At 43.0% G+C, this 24,272-nt stretch overlaps 2 protein-coding genes across 2 annotated transcripts in view; both read left to right on the top strand.

Moving 5' to 3' along the window:
- The window catches only part of mnd1 (meiotic nuclear divisions 1 homolog (S. cerevisiae)), a 9,801-nt gene extending 1,043 nt beyond the window's left edge, over nt 1-8,758 (top strand). The window contains exons 4-8 of the mRNA XM_027017889.2: nt 1,179-1,327; nt 1,591-1,665; nt 1,984-2,098; nt 6,459-6,503; nt 7,741-8,758. Coding sequence (XP_026873690.2) covers nt 1,179-1,327; nt 1,591-1,665; nt 1,984-2,098; nt 6,459-6,503; nt 7,741-7,847 — 491 coding nt within the window. The 3' untranslated portion in view covers nt 7,848-8,758. The remainder of the gene's footprint in view (nt 1-1,178; nt 1,328-1,590; nt 1,666-1,983; nt 2,099-6,458; nt 6,504-7,740) is intronic.
- Nucleotides 8,759-10,061: 1,303 nt separating this feature from the next.
- The window catches only part of tmem131l (transmembrane 131 like), a 34,172-nt gene continuing 19,961 nt past the window's right edge, over nt 10,062-24,272 (top strand). The window contains exons 1-3 of the mRNA XM_035529695.1: nt 10,062-10,242; nt 10,936-11,006; nt 14,566-14,609. Of these exons, the coding sequence (XP_035385588.1) occupies nt 10,119-10,242; nt 10,936-11,006; nt 14,566-14,609 (239 nt within the window). The 5' untranslated portion in view covers nt 10,062-10,118. The remainder of the gene's footprint in view (nt 10,243-10,935; nt 11,007-14,565; nt 14,610-24,272) is intronic.

Raw genomic sequence — 24,272 nt, 5'->3', positions numbered from 1 at the left:
TTTCAATAAACAGATTTCACATGCTTGCTTTTGCTGCACACTCCACTGTTAGTCTTTCTATGTTAAGTGTCGCCACACTGGTCTGACTCCTTTTTCAATGCTTGAATGCCCTTGATCTCTTACCTTTGCTTAAACTAAAACACAAACATTCTAGGTATGTTTTCATGTCAGTTTTCTCTTCCACAAAGTTCTCTGCAGAATGGTTAAGAATGTTGGTAGGGGGTCACCCTGGGCCATCGTGGTGGCCGTGGTCTTAATGTTAGTCTTTTCTTCTCCGTACCTGTGTGTCCACACGTGTCTGCTGCTGTTTGTGCTTTGAAACAGTAGTTAGATGATTTAACTGAAATACTGCAGTGTCTGGGTACTGCTGTACACCTCAGTTCTTCACCTACATGTGCTTCGCAGGTTTATGGACTCCTTGCCCTTTTTATGAGTGGTGTGTTTGAACAGGGCAAATGAAATGATGCACAGTAAGTGGGGCATCCAGGATGAGATGGACATTGTGAGATGTGACATTGGCTTGTGGGATTTAGAGATGGAGACATGTGATGGCGCTTTTACCTGTATAAGTCTCCATAGGTGTGTTATACAGAGAGTGCTTCTAGTCTAAGTGAAGGTGCAACACAAGCATGTTTCAGTGAGGGTCCACTGCAGATTCCTGAAACCTTACAGTATCCGTGTGTGTGTGTGTGTGATGCATACAGAGGAAGGGTATGGGTTCCTAGGTGGTGATGTGGTTTGTGTTTGTAGGGTAGGGCAAAGAACCTTTAGCGTTTCAGTAATTATACACACAAGACCCATTTTGCAACAAACCTCAATTTGAGTTGAGGCTGCAATATCAACAGTTTTGTTTTGTTTTTTTGACTGGCCCTGCAGAGACAGACGTGATTTCACTAATTATGATTATGCACCATGGCTGCAGTGAAATCCTGCAGACAGAAGGAACTCTGATGAATAACCCTCCTCTAGATCAGTTTGTGAACTCTCACATCTTGTGACAATGTTATGTTTTAACACATTAAACTTATATGATGCTCTATTATGTAATATTAGAATAACAGAAATGTATTGAGCATTGAAATGACTATTCTTTGGCTGTGAAAACTTTCATGGGCTTGCATCAGGCTACTCTAAACCTGATCTGACACTCAACTCAGTTGTCTTCTGCACTTCTTTAGCCCCCATGTCAGTAAAGGATGTACTGCAGAGTCTGGTGGATGACAACATGGTGGATTCTGAAAGGGTGGGAACGTCCAACTATTACTGGGCCTTCCCCAGCAAAGCCCTGCACGCTCGCAAACGCAGGCTGGAGGAGTTGGAGAAACAGGTGAGCACGCCTGCTCACGACGGCCATGGGCAGTACTCAGTACCTGACTGCCATTATATAGAGGAACCCACCACCAACACGCTCTTCTGCTATCATATCTAGCTATTCTACAGACACGTTTGTGTGTGTGTGTGTATATGTAAAAATAAACAACACTTTATTTCAAGGTTAGGGTGTAGAAAGTGGTAAGGTTTTAAATAAAAGCGCACAAACGTGTGTTTACTGTGAGGTGTGTTAATGCATAATTAATTTGTTTACTGTAGAATGCGGAAGGAAGTCAGCGGAGAGATGCGCTCCTACAGGCTGTGGAGAAAGCCAAAGAAGGACGAGAAGAGAGTGTAAGCAGGTCTTCCTTTGTCTCTTCCTTTCAAGAAGAGCTGTGTGTGACAGTAAAAGTTCAGTTGTAGTATATGTGAATTATGCATTTATACTTTTGTCATAGTTTGTATTTTTTTTATTATTAAGCTGATGATGATCTGTGCCTCATATTGAAATCAAAATGTAGTCTGATCTGCTCTGGAGTTATCCAATTGTGTGTGTGTGTGTGTGTGTGTGTGTGTGTGTGTGTGTGTGTGTGTGTGTGTGTGTGTGTGTGTGTGTGTGTGTGTGTGTGTGTGTGTGTGTGTGTGTGTGTGTGTGTGTGTGTGTGTGTGTAGGAGGAGAGAGCTGCTCTTCAGAAAGAGCTGGCGGGTGTGGGAGAGCAGAGGGAGACGCTGCAGGCTGAGCTGGAGAAATACAGAGAGTGCGACCCAGAAGTGGTGGAGGAGATGCGTGAGTGTCCAACTGCGTGAGCCGAAATCCAAGCACAGATGGAGCCGTTTTCAAATCAGCTTTTATAAGCACCAGGAATGCTGAATGTAGGCAGAGCAATGTCATCACAATTACCATTACGCAGTTAGTACACACAATCAATGGTGCATGACTTCAATTTGGGGTAACTTTATGTAATGATATTCTATTTAAAAGCAGTAAAATGAATTTATTAAAACTAGTTACACTAGTAGTATTCTGTGCTGGTCTGACGTTGGTTTGATACCACTGCCGATCCTGATCTCAACTACTTTGTTACATTTGTTATTGCAGGAAATCTGAAATTGAAATGGGGGAAAAATAATTAGAATTTTACTAGTATGTTACTTTTACCTTTCAGATAGGTTAACACCTAGTGAAGAAAATGGGACTTGGTACCAACCAGGGCTCAAGATAGCAATAACTGGTATCAAATTAATCTTAAACAAACAACAAAAAACAGGTATCTGTGCAACACGCTAGTAAAAACCCTCATCAATTTAGGCAAGTCTGTACATATAGAGTTTCCATGTTGACATAGTTATCAGTAAAAGCTGTTAAACAGTGCTTAAAATCCTAGTTTGTTCTGGCTTTGGCCGTAGTAATAATACCTTTTATGAGTCATTTGAAAGTACTGGATAAAATTGGATTATTACCCAAGATGAAACGTTTTGGGGTTTTTTTTTTTTGGTTCTGCTGGTGTTTTTGAATCAGGCTGAGCCAGATGGTAGATTTTCCTTGTTTACTACCATTCATTGTCCACTTAGTAACTAACTAAATGGCTTTCCAGTGTCTTGACAACAGTTGATGGCAGAGCACCGTTGGTCTTTGTGAGGAACTTCAGGAATTGGCAGGCAGGAATATAACGGCCATTAGGGTCTTACCAGTGTGCTTGGCAACAGCAGGAACTGGACATGCTGTGATCACGAGAAAGAGAACAAGACTGATTTGTCATTAGTGTATTCAGGTCTGCTTGAACTTCAGTGAGACCCCACCTCAGACACCGGGGCTGGGTGACTGCAGCATGACACCATGAGTCTTGTTCCCTACTCCAGCAGTGGCAAATAAACGGGGAAAGTTCTCTGTGCCAGAGTTCTGTGACGTCGCCGTTTCTGTAATGTAAAGTTCGTCTTTCAAGTCTTGCATCTGCGAGATGCACTCAGCGTATCCAGTGACGTTGCCACCTGTTGGACATGCATGGGTACTTGGAAGTCTGCTACTGGAAAGGTGGTAGTTAACCAAATTAGCCTGGGGCTTTAGTAGTTTACACTTAACTGTGGCAAATCCATACCGCATACCTGTGGACAGGTGTGTGTTACATTGTCGAAGTAATGCTGCAGGGCACTGAGCTCCCTCGTGTCACTGCACCTGCTTATGTGAGCAACCCAAATGCACCATGCACCTGTGCAGATGTGTTGCAGGTAATGTGGTGTTCAGCTCATAAGGTCCCTTTTATCTGGGAATAAGATCTACTGAGCTACACGAAGGTTTACCCTGAATCGCCGCAGAAGCAACCACTGCTGCACAGATCCAGCAAAGATGTTTCTAAGTAGAATAGTAGGGACTGAACCGGGGTTCAGTTGCAATAACACCACCTTGATCTTTGACCCCCTGAAAATCTCCAGATGTGGAAGATTGCAGCTTTGAACAGTGGGTTCTATTACACACACACACACACAGGCAGATATGTGGATCCTATTACATGCTATATTGCAAGCAGTCATGTTAAGTTCTTAACTATTATAAACAAAGACAAATGTGCAGAAATGGTGTTGGATCTGCTGGACTGGTCCCACCTCCTAATCCTTCTCTTGAGTTATCTTGCAGATGTGTATTTGTTTATTTTGCAGTGAGCTGACTCATCCCTTTTAGACACAACACTGCCCCGCCTGTAGTGGGTGGGGCGTTGCACACTGGGTGTGGCATTACATGTCTTGGCTTTTTATTTTTTTTAATTTTTTTTTTTATTTTTATTTTTATTTTTTAACTGCCTATACTCACCAGGGTAGTCTGCTCATCATGCCCTCATAAGGAAAGTTGTAAAAAAAAAAAAATTTGTTTTTTGTTTTGTTTTTAGTGTCTCAGCTGTGAGACCTTTTTTATTTTATTTTATTTTTATTTTTATTTATTTATTTTTTTTTAAAGGGTTAACAGTGGAGCATGGAGGATGGATGCAGGCTTCAGCCTTGTTGGCTGTAGCATTAATGACCTGTATGGGTTTTCCCTGCTTTCTCCAGAGGTTTAAACATTATGAAAAGGTTTCCCTTTTTTGTGGACCCTTTGACACAACTGGATCCTCTTTAACAACCTTATGAATCTCAATGGATCACTGTAGAGTCAGTAGGGTTTTTACAAACCTCTGAAACTGTCAAGATTTCAAAAGGTAAACATGGGCCAGGCTTATTTTTTGCACACACCATGACTCATTACGCCACAATCTGTTCTTTCATGATTTGACTCAACCGCCCTTCACAATTCCTGAGTTTGATCTGTTCTTCCCAGTTAATTTAGGCTTCCGCTCGGGGACGTTTAAAGCAGCATATGCTTCTCTGTTTAAGGGACGTCATCAGTCTGCAAAGTGGAAAAAGAAACACGGGCAGCACGCGGGTATAAATAACGGCTGGGACCTTGGATTAGTTACCTACTGTCCTCGATGTTGCCGTGGTTTTAATGTCTCCAGAAAACAAAAGCAGAACCTAAACTGGCATCCAGTTTCATTTCTCTCAACTCGCTCCTCGCTCACTGAAGCCGAACAGCCAAGGGTAAACGCCAACGTGAATCTTGATCGCGTACGTGTCCGTGCATGTTTGTCTTTCTTTTTTTTTTTCTCCTCCTTCCTCACCGTGTGTGTGAGGGGATGACGACGGTAACCCCTCCTTTCTTTCCCCTTTCTGTTTCTTCCCTCCCAACAGCTCACTGCTGCACCTGTGCAGCGGGCTGACATTTTCAGGGTAATAATCTCTAGTATGAATTTCAGAGCCAAATGTTAATTGTCTGTGCAGAGGCCTGTAGAATAATTTTTTTTTATTGCACCTTCCTCTGGACACTTGGGTTATTTTTTTCCAGCGTCTTAGTTTTGCTCATAGATGGCCAGCATTGTTTAATTACATCTCCCCATGGTGTAATGTTCTGGAAGATACTTTCTAACAGCTGTCTTGAAACATAATCCAAGGCTATAATTCAAAAGGCATCCAAGATAGACATAACATCAGCAGTTCTTTCAGTTGAGACATTGTCCCAAACACCTGTACACTTCTTATGTTGCTTCTATGAACAAGGCTCTTTGGGCTGTATTGGTATTTGCCATGATTAGCTACGGGCACCCTTTGAGCTGAATCGGAGTCGTCGCTTGGATGTTTACTACGTAGTTGTGGGGATTACCACCAGTGCCTCATGTAATGCCAAGGACAATGACGCTTGCATATGTGGTGGATTTATTGATCTATGTTCCAGCATGTCTCAACCTGCCTTCATTCATAGCTGGTATGCGTAACACCTGTCACCATTGTTGCTAAGGTAAACAATATAAGAAGTGTGGTGGCTAGTTGTGAAAATGCGAGTCCAAGCTGGACTGGAATAATATTTTTCAGACCAGTTTTGTCAAGGAGTTTTGTCAGCAGATATATTATTATACTGGCAGTTTAAAGGTTATTGTGTTGGGTATAAAACTGAATACATACATGCCAACCATGTATTATGCTATTCTCGGTGAACTTTACTTACCACAAATGTAACCATAGATTTCAGTTTTGAGAGACACAGAGAGAGAAGGGTGCAACTCCTCTGTTTTTCTAAACACTGACCTGAATATATAAAATACGTGGCCTTGCATGTCTGTGTTTGGACGTTTGTAGTGGTGGGTACTTGCCCTGGACTCAGAGACTAACATTCCAGCCATCCATTTCAGGACACATCTAACATGGCATGTCACAAAGTACTGAGTTTCACTGAGAAGGCAGATTTAATATGTCATTTTGCCCATGTGGGTTTGGTCCAAAGCGCTAATGGATGGATGTAATGGTGTGATCAGCCTGGCAGCCTAAGGTCTGATATCTTCCCTGTCTGAATAGAATATTCTATAGATGCTGTGATCTGGAGGGTTTGCTGGTATGAGGTATAACCAGTTTGAAAGTCTTGGTCTAGTCAGCTCTGCCAGCCAAAATATAAGATATGTAGGGCTCAAATAGGTTTTAAGGTACATGCATTTAATAGCAGTAGTAAGTAGGAGATTTAAACATCAACCGAGACCTTGTATAATGAACTCGTAAGACTAATCTGACAAAGACCGAAGTGGTTTGCTAAAATAAGCGATGATATTTAAATTATTTTTTTTTTCTCCTAGGTAAGGAAAACATTACTGCAAAGGAGGCTGTATCCAGATGGACAGGTAAGACCTTTTTGTGTTTTGTCTGCATGAGCTAGGTCCACCCTGTGGGGGGGGGGGGGGGGATTTCACACACTCTGCTGCAGAATGAATTCTGGGTCTGGAGACAAGGATAGTAATGCCACATTTTGGTTCTGAGTTTAATAATGGAGGACATTAGTAGCGTAACCTGATCTACTTGGTAAAAGCAGTAGCATTGACAGATTTTACTGAGAGAAATGATTAATAGCAAAGGTTAACTGCGGTTGGATGTTAGTCCATTGTAAGCCCTGCTCAAGTCTTTGGGGGGGGGGGGATTTCACACACTCTGCTGCAGAATGAATTCTGGGTCTGGAGACAAGGATAGTAATGCCACATTTTGGTTCTGAGTTTAATAATGGAGGACATTAGTAGCGTAACCTGATCTACTTGGTAAAAGCAGTAGCATTGACAGATTTTACTGAGAGAAATGATTAATAGCAAAGGTTAACTGCGGTTGGATGTTAGTCCATTGTAAGCCCTGCTCAAGTCTTTGGGGGGGGTCAGCCATCATCAACCTTATAACATTGGCTTTAAGCAGTAGCACAGAATGCACGAGTCTGGTTTCACATAAGCTGCTAGCACAGTGTGTCCAGACAGTGACCCTGTGGTGAGGGGATATGTTGGGGATTGTCTTGCTGGTCTGTAGTGTGGGTTTCCCAGGGATCTTTACATTCAAGAGAACAAGTTACAGGTACTTTAACAACACTTGGGGACGTAGAAACATGCCTAGCTGTACTGTACATTAATACATCAAGGCTTTTCAGAAGGAAAGCAGTTTTTCACATGAAATTGTAAACACTTTCCACTTAAGTGTATGTCACTTTGGAAAGAGAGTTTATGATCTAAATAAATGGTTCAGGATTCTTGATATGCTTTAACCCTGAATCACCAACCAGACAAAAGCATTAACATTAAAGTAGATGAACTTGTACTCCTATGCCCTACCTTACCTCAATCAACTGTGCACCTTTTTCAGTACTTCCATAGAATATTATTATTATTATTATTATTATTATTATTATTTTGTTTGGTTTTATTTTTCATTGTTGCTATTGGATACATTCCTTTCTTTCGATAACTTGCATTAGACTAGTAAATGTTGCAGCCCATGAGTCTGACTAACACATTTATCAATCAGTAGGGTGAATGGCGTTGCGGGATATGGCATGTTTCAGGGTTGGAACATGAACATCCGTTTTGTTCCTCCCTATCTCCCCAGATAATGTATTTGCCATCAAATCCTGGGCCAAAAGAAAGTTCTGCTTCGAGGATAGTCAACTGGATAAAGCCTTTGGAATTCCAGAGGACTTTGACTACATGGACTAACCAAATATCTTCTATCCAGACACATGCCCACAAAGAATGTCCACTATTAAACAATTTCCCCCAACATTCAAGAGATTGCTGCATTTGCATTGATTTGATCCTTTACCAACTGTGCATCATGTCTCAGTGAAGACCACAATACAGAGCCAGGGCCAGTCTTTGATTGTCTAACCACTCGTGATCGATTTCCCCAGGTTAAAAATGCCTCGCTCGTGCTGCATCCCAAGCTTGTACAACCAAAGTGTTACTGCTTTAATAGAACCAGCAAAACTAGTCGGACTGAAAGGTCACTTTCTCCCAAATGGCAGCGAAAATGATTCTTGCGTGTAAGAGGAGAAGGTACCATGTGAGGTTCTGGCTGCTCTGAAGACTTCCGATATACCCTTGGCCAGGTTCATGTCTGGGGGCACCTGTTTATTGGGGTAAACTAAGCCGGGGTGTCTTGCTGACGGACATGAGGCACGTAACTAGGGCTGCTAAGACACGGAACGAAAAACGCACATCAAAGTTTAAGCAGTATTGACTGATCATCTTGGTCTTGTGTACAGGACAAAAACAATAACTTAAGTAAGCTTTTGGAAAAACTATTTTTCTTAATGTATGTATTTGGCCTTATTGAAGGCATCTAATGCATTATAGGCTTCAACACATCTGATATGTTGAGGTAGCTCAGTGTGTAGGCAAAGGATTGTGTGCTGTAATTATTTTTTTTTTGCGTCCTGGAAAACCACTTGAACATGTGCTTATCAAATTTATTTTTTCAACCTGTGTAATATTTGATTTCTTAAATGTTTAGTACCATTTTGTATGGACCTTGTTTTAAATGCCATTTCTTTTTTGTCCTTTAATCATCTTAGTTGTATCTTGATATGGTGATATTGTATCTAAAAATAAACAATAACTACCCTGTATCTGTGGTTGGTGGAGACACCATAGGACATGCAGAAACACTCCTCACATGTTTAACCTGCCATGACCCTTAATATGAGGTTTGCTGGAGAGTCGATCTGTTTTTCTTTTTGTAAGTTTTACACACTCGATATTGTGTGTACACAAGGCATTAACGTGTCATTGGAAAAATGCCACCAAAGGTTGTACAGTGTTTGAGCAAATCATATTTCATACAAATCTGCACAAGTTATCTGATCTTCAAGGTACTATTTGATTGGTGTGTGGCTTATTAAAAGGAACACTAATAGTTTAGGATCAAAGTACACAATGCCTTGACAAAACCAGTACCATCAGGGAATGAAAGGAATTCTGAAATTGTTCCTGACATGCATATGACAACTTGCAACACCCACTCACCTCGTATTTAAAAGTACATTCAGTTTGCATATAAACAGGTAAGTAATGTTTGCACGTTTAATACAGACAACTATTTCCTGGTGATTATTTTTTTCTTCTTAGAGTAAATATTCATTATATGGGAATGTCGGCTTTAACATACATTTATGCAGTATGCTGGTACGGTTCATATATCTATAATTATTCTTTATGCATGAACTATTTGCTGTTACTAAATAGCGATGTATAAGCCAAAGGTTCCGTTTTGTATAGTTTGCTCAAAAGTCTGAGAATGTAAATACCCTGACCGGTGAGGTCCGTAGCTCTGGCATGTTTTAAATGCAGCGTAAAATTACCGAGCAACATCTTCTCGGTACTACCAAACTGACCAGGTCTTGCACTGTTCCCTAGCAGGTCACAGCACTGAACTGTAATTTTTTTTTTTTTCCTAGTAAGACAATTCAACTATTCATACAGGTCATTTAGTAAAGACTGGAATTGTCCAGTCGTAATTAAAACATTACTGGTTCAAGCTACTGTTGGTCAGGTTAACTTTCAGTGTGACGTTTGATCATCAATGCGAAGTCTGGTCGATAACTGGTTTACAACCATGGCAAAAGCACATCCATAACGAGCCTCTGTGCTTTTTCCTAAATTAATATAGATGTAGTCAATTGTACACTCTCTTTGAATAGCTCTATAACATTGTTTGCCAAGCCGTAATCAGAGCCGCACTGAGGTTTTTTATTTAAAACAAACAAACAAACAAACTAAAGCTCGTAACATTTAATGATGTTTTCGCATTTTAGCTCCTGCAAGTGATCGTAATGGACTGGCTGTAGTCGGCGCATACTCAGCACACAGCACCGATACCGGAGAAGACGAAGCACGGTGGGCGGGTGCGAGGAGAGCGAGCGGACGGAGCCCGCCGCGTGGAGACGGAGCAGTCACCGCGAGCCCTGCGAGCGAGCACGACGCGCCAGCATGGCGGCCCAACGGGACCTCGACCGAGGCGGCCACTGCCACAGGAAAACGTGGATTAATGTCCTGCTAGGAATTCTACAACTACTGCTGCCCTTCCTCCAGCGCGGAGGAGCCCAGTTTCAAGGTCCGACGGAGTGTATTTTTTGTAAACGAATGCACCAGCGAACGAAAATGTCGGAGGGAACTAGCTAAGTGTTCACTTGACAAGTCGCTTTCGCTAGAAGAGGACTGCCTTTCTTGAACACCCCCCCCCCCCCCCAAAAAAAGCATATTTACTTAAATTTCGCTTTAAATTCTTGTTGATCTGGCTTAGCTATATATTTACATCCACATGTAGTTTACTCCTTTTTTTTTGCGTTTTAAGGAAGAAAGCAAGCAGTCTTTTTTGGACGATACCGTTTCCTGTGTAAATATGCAACAAAGCTCTCTTCTGTAGCAGAGCTCAACAGGAAAACTTAGCCGCCGTTTAATATTTGTAATCATGGAAATAGGAGTGTTATTTTTTTCGTTTAAGTGTAGTTAAGTATTTCAGGTCATACAAAATCTATGGCTATTTGGTATGGGCGTTAACAAAACGGTACAACGAGTCTCTTAAATTGCCAGCCACACGCCTTTGTCATCCGTGGCATCTCCGCTCGGTACTCGCGCTAACGTACTGCAAAAGAATAGCCGATGTGCATGCACGAGAAACGCAGTCACCGCTGTGTGCGCGTCCGTCCAAAATCCTGCTTTACAGTCGTGCGGATGCAAGCGGACCGGAGGTTTTGGCATGTGTTTCCCTGTGTTTACATGACGTTCTTTCTTCTCGCCGAACAAGCTCTCGCCGAAATGTCCAGCGTGGTGGAAGTGTGGCAGGCAGAGGACACGGACTTCCTAGTGCCGTCGCAGGTACGTGAGTCAAAATACAAACTAAACTGCCGCGTTTGCCTCCAGAATCCTACCCCCAGCACGAGCAAGTACACGGTCACAAAGGCGTCCATCATCTCCCATTGGGTAGAGCGGATGTAGCACGTGCGTTGGAGTCTGAACGCTAGAACGGATACGTTTGTGTCCGGTCGACTGTTGCGTCGGCAAACGAAGGGAAAAGCGATTCTGTCGCAAGGACGGGTCTCCTCATTTCTCGGGAATAACAGCGGGGCCAGTTGCTAATGAAGGGGAATGTTCTTTTGGGAGGCGGGAAGCGCGTGGCTATGGCAATCAGTCAGTGGACTCCACGGATTGCTGAACGTGACGTCTGTCGCCACGTTATGGACAGAGAACGCAACCTCTAGAGTTCCCAGATAAATATCTAACGTAACGTTACCTTACCCCTGCAAAAAAAAAGGGTTTTGCATTTGCAAAACCGAACATTTACAGCGACCGAGTGGTCACGTGGGTTGCATAACGAACGATGACATTATTTTGCGTTCTCCCTAACCTTAGAATTCACTCGTGTGTGCATTATACATACCAAAGGAAAATATATAAATATATATATCTTTCTGTTCTGGAAACAGAAAAGGGTTATTCTGCTGATTTAGTTCGATATATGTTAAAAAAATATTTTTAAAGTTTAAATTCCCATACACCTTGAAGTTTAGGCCCACCATGTTTCCTTGACTAGCTAAGAAACCCAAACCTTATAGGGACAGAATGACCCTCTACTGCCTCCTCAATTTGCTTGCATTTATGTGTATTTCATCTAGTCCTTGCTGCTGTAAGTCCCTGGTGAAATATTCTTGTGAAATTCACAGTTCTTGAATAACTAAACTCAGGAAAGAGTGTTTGATCAACAGTGTACCAGTCATGGCGCAAAGCTCAATAACGATATTCTCGTCCTGTGGAGTAGCTAATGAATAAATGTGATTTCCTTTCCTATATGTTTTGTGTAGTGTTTCTGACCCCCCCCCCCATAACCTGCTACAATAACCTACTATAGGAAGTTGGATTCAGTGGCTCAGATGTACAGCTGTAGCAGCTGTCAGATGGAATCAAATCTATAAACTCTCAAACCATTATACAAGTTTTTTTTTTTTTTTTTTACAACCCCCAGGACAAAATGTGAGTAGTGTTTGTGTGTCACTATGCACGCTCATGGGATATAATCCAGGAACGCTAATGGTTTGTTTTATGTTGCTGAGAGTTTGCCATGTCGTATCTGATTACGGTTGCGTCATCAGTGTGGGATGTTAAGAATTGACCAGGGAGATGAAGAATGCCAAACATGCTTTTGCCATTTAGAATTGGAACAAAACACAACATATGGTGTAGCAATGTGGACATTTGTTGATGGAAAGGCCAAAAAAAATAAATTACATAAGCGTATGATTTGTTCCACTGCGTTTGAGGCATTGAGACAGACATGCTGCTTTTGTGCTGTGCTGTATGTGAAGAGTAAGGTGCAGTAGCTCCTGATGCTGGTTTGTGTGGTCATTCTCTAACCGTACCGCAACTGAAGATGTGATGGAAATTTCCATTTCTAAGCTGTTTTATCTGCACTTTTAAGTTGTGCAATGTTTCCATCGTTGATGAGTTATGTAATTAAAGGGTCTAATCAGGAGGGCGTAGCAACCTTTGAAGAAGATCTCTGGTCTGCTTCCAGAGGCGCTGGCCTTTAGTGTGCTCCATCTTTGTAGGACTGTTGCATTCCTGTTGCTGGTCTGGCTGGCACCCCGATGGTTGTGGCACTCCTGCAGCCGATGCAGGCCTGTCACCGCCCCGCATGCAGGGGCTGTTCAGACGAACTCACTCTCCCGACTGGCCGTGTCCTCTGTTGACTGGCGTCGAGGGAGTGTTTTAACGAACCGGTCCCAAAGCTGCAGAGTGTGCTTCTGCTGCAGAGATGTTGCGTAACAGACAAAAGGGAGACGTGAAGGGGGGGGTGTCTCAGTTTGCAGAGCACTATAATGGAGGCGCACACTAATGTGCTATAATAAGAAAAGTGTCCAGCTTCCATAACCTGCGTGGAGCCTGGATTGCATAACTTTCTAAATGTAGTGCTGTGCATATTTTCTGTCCCAGTGCTACTGCTACTTTGCGTTTATTTGTATGATTTAACTTCTGCTCGACATTTATTTAGGTTTACGACAGTTTATGAACAGAAGACCAACATAATTGGGTGGTATTACCAAAAAAAAAAAAATCCTGAATGCATATAAATGATCAGTTAGATTTTGTAGGCGGGTTTATTTTAGATCTGAACCTGTTAAAAATAAATAAATTTAAAAATCACCACAACATGCCTGTATAGTGTGTGTGTGTGTGTGTGTGTTGTGGCTAGTGGCTAGCTCTCTGTTATTTGGCACTCTACAGATCGGGTTTATTCGGTGGGGTTGTGTCCCCAGGGCAGAGGTGTAAATAGCCTCACATTAAACAGTGGTCAATATTCATGTCAGGGATGACTGAGCAGTCTTGCCGTTTTCTCTTTTCGAGTGTCCTCAGGCTGTTTGTGGCTGCAGCAGTTTCGTAGGTCTGCATGCATGCTAATACGGTCTGTCTGCAGCGGTTCTGTAGGTCTGCATGCATGCTAATACGGTCTGTCTGCAGCGGTTCTGTAGGTCTGCATGCATGCTAATACGGTCTGTCTGCAGCGGTTCTGTAGGTCTGCATGCATGCTAATATGGTTTGTCTGCAGCGGTTCTGTAGGTCTGCATGCATGCTAATACAGTTTGTCTGCAGCGGTTCTGTAGGTCTTCATGCTTGCTAATACGGTCTGTCTGCATGCATATGTTCTGTCTGCACACATTTGGTAGGTCTGCATGTGTGCTAATATTCTCTGTATTTGATGCAAAGGAGCCTGCATTGCAAAGTCTCTTCCTTGTGACTTAGCATGAGCCAGCTGTTCATTAAGGGCTCCTTCATACTTGGCGGGTAGTTGACACCAGCCTGGAACTGTTGGAAGTCACCATATCACAAGGATGCTGCAGTTTGCTTCTACTGAAACTGTTTTATCACTGCATGGAGATTGCTATGGGGCTACTATGGTTTCAGGTGTCTTACGATGTAGGGAGATTTGTGCGTTTAGGGCATTTAGTAAGTAACTCAGTTGTGTATGCTTAGCCTGTGGTATTTTCATTATATTGTGACTTTGGATACTGGTGTGATTTATATGATTAATGTTTTTACTCAAATATCTCAGTGTATATATTTAATGCATTTCATATGATGGCTTGATGAATTTTTGAACTTGCATGTGCCATCCTGCATTTTATTTCTTGTTTGTTTTGTTACTTGCAAATCCACCGATACGTACTGAATATATGTACCATGGGGATGTTTCATTATGAGTAAGATGGAGAGAGACGCACACAGAGCGGACAAAACAGCCAAACAATCTGATCTATCCTGATTAGCAAATTATAGTCTCAAAATTAAGTTCACTCTGAAGTTTTCACTCTTGTGTACTTGAATACCTGTAGAGTCTAAAAGTGTGTGTGTGTTTTTTGTTTTGTTTTTTTCTCTCCTCTAGGCAGCGGAAGAGCGGAGCGCTGAAAGTCTCCCTCAGGAGGACAGGTGAGATCTGTGCAGACATGCTTGCATCAGCTTACATCACACACTACCTCCCTGTGTCTCGCTCTACCTCCCTGCGTCTTGTGCTGCTGCACCCAGTCCTCATGTAGTTTACACCTAACATTTACGTATTTTGAGTGATTTATAATAATGTGAAACAAAAGAGTCTAGGTGCAGAACAGCAATACCAAACTGGCTGCAAGATGTGTATTAGAGGTGTGCTGTGTTTTAGCAGGAAAACAGCAGAATGGGTGAATAGCAGGCACATTGGAGGAGAGAGTGAGAGAGATGTGGGTTTAGTTAAAAGATACAAAGCATTGGTCTGCAATCAAGTTGCAGGGTTTTTTTTCCCCAGTCTTATTAAAGTGGCTCTGTGAACATTTTGTTTTAAACGTTTTGTGATGTGGCATTCTGAGTTGCCTCACTGTGTGGTGTGTGTGGGGGGGGGGGGGGGGGGGGGGGGGGGGGGGGGGGGGGGGGGGGGGGGGGGGGGAGAGGGATAATTTTGCAAATTTTAGTGTTCTCATATTGAGAGGCCGGTCATCGTCTCGGTGTTTTTGTTATTTCTGTTGACTGTTCTTAGTGTTTGGTTACCTCTATTCAAGTGTCACTGGGATGTAGTCATCTTAACTGACATGTCAAGCGTTCTTGCCTGATTTCAACCAGCCATGTGTACATTACAAACTCTTCCTCAGACATTTGTTTAGCCATTTCTCCTGGAGTTGAGAGAATAGCTCTCGCTTCTGTAGTTGCTGTCTATCGCCTAATGGGAAGAACAGTGGGGCCTGTACATTCTCTGCACTCCGCAGTACACTCCTGTGCTGCCTCACACTGCACGCCTAAAATGGGCACGCACACACACTGCGTGAGACACTGAGCGAGAGGGAGAGATGCATTAAACCAGTGAGCTTTGGTGACACGAATTGGAGTAAACCACTTCTAAAATGAGTTCAGGGTTTTACATTGATTTTGTGAGGGTTCTGTGTGGAAACATTTAACTTTAGCCTCTTTAGCTGCTGTGGTAACACTGCATTAGTAGCAGTAAGTAGGCAATGTGTGAAGTTTAACGCAGATAACGTGTAACAAAGGTGTTACAATTACCAGTCTCATGCTTTAGCTTTTTCAGAAACAACCTGAGAGGGGAGTCTTGGTGCTTCAGCCAAGTATCCTGAACTTGAGTTTCACTTTTTCACACACTGGATTTTTACTTTTTTTAAGCTAAGTGCAGACTGAAAGCCTTGTTGTCTCTGAGGAGCGTGGCTAGCACAGCCTGCAGCGATGCTCCTGTTGCCTCGTGTAAAACATGGCTATGTCCTTGTTTTGGCTTTGTGCATAGTGGACTGAGAGCCCCCTCAGTGTGCTAATTATTGTTGTATCCTGGCTGTGCAGACGTGCACGTGTGCTTGCCTTTATCTGTCTCGTAGAAAACAGAAGAGCTGTCACTTTCACTCGAGTTGTACTTTCCCTGCTTCCTCCCCAGAGACAGCCACTCACCTACCCCCTCACTGCTATCTGTCACCAGCAGATGCTACAGGCAGAAAGTGCCCACAGCGCATGAGAGGGGGTTGTACGGTTTGTGGCTAAACGCTAATCAGCAAGACACACAACACTGACCAGTGCAGACCCTAATGCCACACTCCTAACATTCACGATCTTGAGAAGCCACGAAGCCACGAAGCCTCGACTGTTATTAATGTAAACAGTGGGAATAAGTCTAGCCGGTCATTTAACAGAGGTTAAATTTAGAAATGGCAAAAATGCTCAGTTTTTTTCTAGGGTACATCTGCTTCAGTGCAACTGTGAGAAGGATCAGTTAAGACACACTGGTTTTCTGTGTAACATCTTCGCTCAGAATGCAGGCATTCTGGACTTAGCATTGGGTTGTGCTCAACTGGGTAATGACACAGAGTCTGTTCATGGTTCCTCTTAGAGTTTAAACAACTATAGAAAAGACTATGAACTGGTCCACTAATAGCTCTTGTTTTCACTTCCCTTGGTAGGGCATCTTGCTGACTGCTAAAATACACACCCCCACACTCTTTAGGCAAACAGATTTTGGCAGTTAAATTAGCAATTGCTTCCAGAGTAAAAGAAGACAGTAAACTGTGACTCATATTTCTTAACCAAACCCCTGCTCGCTGAAACCTTTACACAGATGCGCACGCGCGCACACACACAGCACACACAGAGAGTGTCCAGAGTGGCGTGTTTGTCCAGTCTGTGTTGTAGTGCGCGTGGCCCTGGGAATGAACTGATGGAATTCCAACGTCACCGGCAGCTCCACATAGCTCTGGAGCCAGCTGATCTGCCTGCGCAGTGCACATGCTGCTTTTATTAGACACCTGTAGCCATGGAAACATGCATCTACTAAAAGAAACCCACCAGCACACACGAGCGAATGCAGCGGGGGAGCTTTGCATGCTCTGTCCTCAGCTCCTCTGCCTGTAGACCTGTTCTTCATTCAGCCTGCTGCGAGGGCCATCCTGCACATACAGCGCTAACGTCTCCCCATTTCTGACCATTTGGGCCGGTTATCGTGCATGTGGCTGTATGTCCCTGAGCATATTGGGACGTTGAAAGGCCAAGGTGTTGAGTCACAACGAAGGACCTCCGAAAGTTCTCTCGCGACCATTTTCATGTGGATAACTGTATGTGATGGGTATAGGATAAGCAATAAACTCTGGGCTAATCATGTTGGAAAGGCTGTGCGCGCGTGCGCACGTGTTTCTGCATCTGCGGGCTGATGTATGACGGCCAGGCTCTGCTCACACTGTTTACTGTGCTTTTGTTTATTTAAATGTGCTTTGGCTCTCAAATTTCATCCGTTGTTTTGTCCTCTTTTGGCTTGGAAACACACGTCACCGCTTTAGTGCGCTGGCTGGGTTACCCAGGGCTGTATGTGAAATGCAGCCTACTTTATACAGAGTGACAAGTACATAATATGAAAAATGTGTATACAAGGTGAAGTGACAGACTAATTTATACTGTGTTTTTGAGTCATTGGGTTATATGGGGCCAGTTATAAACATGGGTGTTTTTCCCCTTTTTTATAGCATTCGTACTGTTAACAAACGTGAGGAAAAAGCATGGCGTGCGTGCGCGTGCGTGTGCACGTGCACTCGTTAGTTCTGCAGGTAAAGTCAGCTTAGATGGAATGACTGGCAGACCTGGTAACAGGTAGGCAGTTTTCCCAGTGTGCTTCTGCCATGTATCAAGCGGCATATGAGGCTACAGGTGACCTTTTGGACTTTTTGCCATGCTTGCTACGTATGAAGGGAAGGTGGGCTCGCGGATGCGCATTGACCGAGCCCCTGTTACGCGAGGACGACTCTAAATGCTGTTGAGAGTTATTGGGCAGAGGTACTACATAAAGAGGAAATGGAAACTGGGCTAACGTCCCACTGTTCGTGTTAACCTCGGCCCATTAATGAGCACGCTGTGAATGTCAACAGTCTTTGCACGTTTACTTCTTTAGGTGATTTTGTTATCCATGCTCTCACAGCTGAGGAAGCATGATTTCAATCAGCATTCGTTTTGTCCTTATTATGATTTTAAAGTGAGTCGGGCTTGGTGGAGACTGCTATAGCCACTCCCACTGTAGGCTTCAAGCTGTTAAGAGTGTAGAACAGGTCCATAGTCTGTGTTTTGGGCTATAGGTCAAACTGTTACGGCATCACTCAAATATTCAGATTTGCTGTTAAGTGTGGTGTTTTTTAAAAATTTAATCTGTGTGGTTATTTGTACAACATGACGCTAAGTGCAGCTAGGTCTTTAGACTCTCCACTCCAGTGCTCCTTGCTTTTATTTGTTTTTGGCATGTCAACATAATACTGTTCTCTTTCCTAATCATCGTTTATGCTGCACAAAAATTCTTGACCCTAACTGCCAGTTTAAAAAAAAAAAGAGAGAGAGAGAGAACATAAAATGCTAATAAAATGAGGTATATAATGTAACAAAGGTCTTCAGGCTGTTTTTACTACCCGTTTGTGCCAGTACACGCCTAGTGCACTTGGCTTCGTAATGTGGCTGTGCTTCCAAAAGCCCTCCAGTACTTGTGTTCCTAAAAACCTGGTCAGCTAGTTTCATGTTTCCAAACAAATCCAACAAATGTGTAAGAATATCAGAAGCATGTTCTGTCAGAACGGTAAGACTGCACAATGTGGAGAAAAATATTCCAGTGAAAATATATTAAAATAAAGCACACCGCAATCTCAAATGTGTTTTATATATGTTAAAGCACACTGGTGAAACCAGATGTGACGTGGTTAAATGTCTGCCTGTGCCATTTTTACAAAAACTTCATCTATGTGCTGGGTCGTGTGCAAACCTTGATCAGTCAGTATAGTCACGCAATACTCATACGGAACAATTGTGATTTGGTCAGGATGTTCACAGCCCACAAAAAAGGAATTTGTCTGATTGGGTAGTTTTAAGAAGGTCCATTTGCATATACCGTTATTGCCCACTATTGCGGTGATCAATAACGTGCGTTGTGAACGTGTAGAGTGCACTTTGTTGACTTCTGTTTTAAATGCAGAGTCGTGTACATTGTGCACTGCTGGACCTTTGTCCTTTCAAAGAGAAAGCAGACATCTTGCACAATTTGAGGCCTTATAGTCTCCATTTCCGCTGTTGCACAGCAGAGGACATTTAAACACTTCTTGTAATCCTGTTTTACTGTAAAGGTGGTTTCATTATGCATCTTGCACGTTGCTCTTACTCCATGTAGATCACGAGTCACCTCAGGGTTTGCAGGAAATTTTCATCAAGAAGTTTGAGGGTGGGACATTGTGCTTAAGGCCTTCTGAAGATTTCTCAAGGGAACACTGTTCTGACCTTTTTTACAATTAGTATAATTCTGAATCTACGTTTTCAGCATTTGGCAGCTGCTCTTATCCAAAGCAGCTTGTATGTGTTTATCAGTATACATCACACAGTATGTGCTCCTTAGGAACGCACAGCGTTGGGGTTGCTCACACCTTTCCCGGTCTGCTCTGCCACATTCTCTACAGGAGCACAACCAAGTTTGCCTATTCATTTATTTTTTAGTTTCTCTGGGTTTCTCACATTTTCAGATCCACCCTTACGTGCATAGCTCACAAGGGTGTAGCCAGTAATGGCCGTTTGCCAGTACAGTTTACCAGCACGACTGATTGTCAATACAGTTTGCGTTCGGGTTTGAAATTCACTTTTTAATTTATTTATTTATTTATTTTTTATTGCCTCTGAGCTGAATAAAGGAGAGAGCAGGCTCAATTCTGGCAGAGTGTGGGGTCTCTCTTATTGCCTTTTCTGGCTAGTCAGCTGTTCAGTGCAAGCTGCTCTATCCTTAAGTCACAGATCACTTGGATCACTTCTTTTTCCTTAAGAAGAGCAGACACGCGAAAGAGACTTACTGCACTGCATCATGAGAGTGGAATGGTTGACCAACTGTAAGGTTCCCAACTATAAGTGTTGGCTTTATGCTCATATCACACAACAGCTGCAGCTAAGTGTGTGTGTGTGTGTGTGTGTGTGAGAGAGAGAGATGAAAGGATGATGATGACGACTGACTCTACTGTTCTCCTGCATCTCTCTGAACTATCTGAAGTCCACAACCCTCAAACAAAGCAGAAACATACAGCCGCAGCCCATAGCCTCTGGTCCCAGCATGCACCTCTCCGCTCCTGTCCCCTCTGCTCTGCTTTACCGCCTGCTGACATCTCACCAGCAGTGAGGATGACTGTTGATTCCAAAAATACCAGCGCTTGTGAATGGCAGGCAAATGTTGATTTGGCCTTCTTGCTGCCGGAGGAACGTCTAAAACGTAAAACGGCACTCCATCTTTTTTTTTTTTTTTTTGCGTGTGTGTGTATTGGTTTCTGGGTGGCACCTGTTTTAAGGGAAAAAAAGTTGTTGAGACATGGCAATGAAGCGCCTCGTTGTGCTCACCTGCACACTCGGAGAACATGTGAATGCACCCATGTGTGTCGTCTGTTTTATTGGTTTACTCTGGCTAACTGCAAGCAGTTTTTTTTCCTCCCTTCATAAAACCCTTCTTTCTTTCTCTCTGTCATCATTACTCATTTTATCTCCTTCGGGTTTCATCCTTTTTCACTCATTTAGATGTTCTCCGTTTTTTTTTTTGTTTTCTTTCTTTCATGTGTGTGTGTGTGTGTGTGTGTGTGTGTGTGTGTGTGTGTGTGCGCTCTGAGGTTCACACCTCATGCTGCGCTTCATCTCCTCATGCCTGTGTTTGCCCAGTGGCCAATCGGCAGCAGCATTACAATGCCACCTCCTACATTCTCGTAACTCTCTCACACACACACACACACACACACACACACACACACACACACAATCACAACATCTCTTACTCTTTTCCAGTGCACAGCCATATCTGTTTTGGTAGTCTCCTACTGGCACTGTGTGTTACTGTCTGGCCCACAGAGTTGCATAACACTTGGTGAAGCAGTAGATAAGAGTTTCGCTCACTCGGTGTCCTGCTCCATGGGGTGGGTTCTAGCCAGGCCACATTTTTGTTTTACTCCACCTCCCATAACACCTGATAAGTGTGCTGATGTATTCAGAACTGGGACAGATGCAAAGTGTGGACTGGCTTTAGGACTAGACCGGACTAGCCTAACGTAACAAATTGACTGGCAGTATGGTTTATTCGCTGGACTGACATGCCTCACCACCCTGCGAGCTGGTCCCGATATGCTGTTGGGAGGCAAACTACTGATGAGTGTAATCTTAAACTAACAACCCAGCCACCAGTTCATTTAAATCTTTTTGCCTTTGGTTAAGATGGGTTTGGTGGATGTCTCAAGCCGTCCTGTAACACATGACCAATATATTTTGTGTGCGTGTTTGTTTAGGATAATCTAGGATATGGGATTTTAATTTAATTGCTTTAATTTAATTTAATTGCTTCGTTTTACCACTGATGTTTACACACAGTTTGCCTGGGTTTGTTTTTGACAAGCATAGGTTAAAAATGCCACACCCTTACCTGTCTGTTGGTGAGTGATTCCTGTGTCATGAATTTACTGTGCAGAGCAGAGTTGGGAAGCTATGTAGCCTCTTATTCTCTTACTCAGTTTGGAATCAGACCAAGTAGAAGTTGGACTGTTTAATTTTCTTAATTTAGGGGTTTTCATTTTTCTCAACCCTCTTACACTCCGGATCACAGTGGAGGCTGCACAGTGGTTGTGTTATTTGAGCTATGTGTACAATTCTTACAATTATTTCATGCACAGGGATTATTAAATATAAAATAAATGTGAGTGGTCAGGCTTCACTTATTTAGAAGTATACTCCAGGGGGAGGTTGGTTGAGTGAGAAATTGGTTTAGGCCGTTTAGAACTGTAAGCACTCTATGCTTCTGAAAGGTCTACCGTTCAGAATGATGAAACAGTCTGTTAAACATTTTTAGACTGTAGAATTTGCACTTGATTACTAATATTATAAAAAAAAAAAATCTGGGTTTTCACGTGGTGTGGCACTGTCCAGTTCCAGTCTTGGAGGTCTGCCAACCCTGCAGAGTTCCACCCTAATCTAACACACTCTAGTACAGATTATCAAGGCCTTCAGTAGCTCCTGAATATTAGAGCCAGGAGTGTTGAAATTATCTCTGTAGTGTTGTTGTTGTTGTTGTTGTTGTTGTTGTTGTTGTTGTAGTAGTATCTAGGACTGGAGTTACTTGAATTTACTCCCCTGGCTTAATGGAAGCACTAAAACACAATATTTAGCCACATGCCACTGCTGACACAATTGTCAAAGTGGGCATGGATCCATCCAGCCTGTCCCAGACCTGAGATGCAGGACTGGACCTAGGTGGTACAGATGCCATGCAGGCTGTATATGACAGTATAGGTCTGCGTACTTCAGTATATGGAAGTAGACATCAGTTTGGGTATCAGTTCACTTTATTATGGGTGTTTGAGTACTTCAGTATGGTTTCATTATACATTAGTCACATGGGGTTTTCAGGCTTATGACCTTACATACACGATACCATAATTTTGATGAATGTAAAACCCACAGACATTGAACACAGTCCAAACTTAGCAGCTGCATTCATCTCAAAGATGAGAGAGCAGTTAAGGGCACTGGAGCACATGTTGTACCTCAGCCTAACATTTAAATAGTGACCAAAGGAACAACGCTGTTCTTGCATCATCCATGAACAAGTGATGCCCGACTCTTGAAGTAAGACTCCTCTCTCCGATGGCTGGCAGGAGATCAGATGCCAACGCTTGTGTTATTTCTAATCTACACGGGTCTTGTTCTTGAGAGCAAGTCTTGACTTGTCCAGAGAGGTTCCATAATGTTCCGTCTACCAGTGCCTGGTCCGGAGGACAAGCTCAACCGTGACAAATGCAGTGAAATGAGGAGAGGTGGCAACACTCTTTACATTCCATTCAGGCTGCCATGCCTTGGCACCGTTCTTGATGGTTTGCTGCTGGCTTTCCCCCATGCAGATGCTAACCTCAAGTGTATGAAAAATGAAGCACAGCAACAAAGCTCACATGAGCAATGAGCGACACCCTGGTCTCCCCTCCCCCACCGCATGAGCAGAATTCAAAATTACCCACCGTTTCCTGTTTGAGGGTAGACAGGAAGTAAGCACTCTATGCAATTCGAGTCATCTTTTTTCCTAGTGTTTGGTTGCTGTGTGTGTGTGTGATGCTGTTATTTCTGCCATTGTCTCTTCTTCTCCACCCTCCTTTGTTTAAAGACTGCATCTTCCAGGTTGAAAACGTTAGTTTGTTTTGATCAGTGATGGTGGTTTTGCTCTGAATGCAGAAAACCCGTTGTTTTTATTCCCTCCTGTAGCATCTCCGATGGAAAGGTGCCTTGCGCTTCATACAAATCCGTGATTTTTGCCCTCTGGCAGTTTTAGCTTTTCGAAAACATGTTCCAGCAAGAACTCCACTCCAGTGATGTGCAGATATAGACTTTTGCATGCTGAGAACAGACCCAGACACTCCTACAAACATTTTCCTTTCCATCAGTCCCACAGCTTGGTTTGTCTCTTGCTGCTGGTTGTTTTGTTGCTCAGAATCACTTTGACTGTTGTATAACTTTATAGTTTGATTGTTGTATAACCACAGTGTAACAGTGAATCACTGTTCTAGCCCTGGGTGTGCAGGTCGCGTGTGCGGTCTGAAGGTCGGCTAACTGAGGGAGGTGTCTGTGCACCACAGGCTGCAAGTTCCATCTCTACTCCAGCGCAACAGCAGTGATATTCTCCAAATCTGACTACATTTTTAATTGGTTTTTGTTTTGTTTTGGACCAGGCATTTAAAGGGTTAAAAGAAAGACAAGCCTGTTACCAGCTGCTGTCTGTTAATGTCTTTTTAGGTTTAGTGTCATAGACTTTTAGACTTAAAGGTAGGCTTGGAAATGGGGGGGGGGTGAACCTTGCTGAATTGCTTTGCACTGTGTTTAAATGTATATTAGATCATTTGTCTTAATTCTGAGACAATGAGGCGATGTTTTGCTTTAAATTTGTGGTTTGCCACCCTAGGTCTTTACTTCTGTCTCTTTCTGTTTCTCACTCACCCTCCTGAAGGCTGTTGATATGTTGCGCTTCCCCCACATGGTCTGTTCCAAAAAAACTTGAACCTTCTAGGGCTCCGTTTATAACTGCAGGGCCATTTGGACTAGATTGAAAACAAG

The sequence above is a fragment of the Electrophorus electricus genome, chromosome 9, assembly GCF_013358815.1.
Source record: "Electrophorus electricus isolate fEleEle1 chromosome 9, fEleEle1.pri, whole genome shotgun sequence".
NCBI classification, from domain to species: domain Eukaryota; kingdom Metazoa; phylum Chordata; class Actinopteri; order Gymnotiformes; family Gymnotidae; genus Electrophorus; species Electrophorus electricus.
Note: the sequence above shows the minus strand (reverse complement) of the source record. Positions and strands in the feature narration are given on the sequence as shown.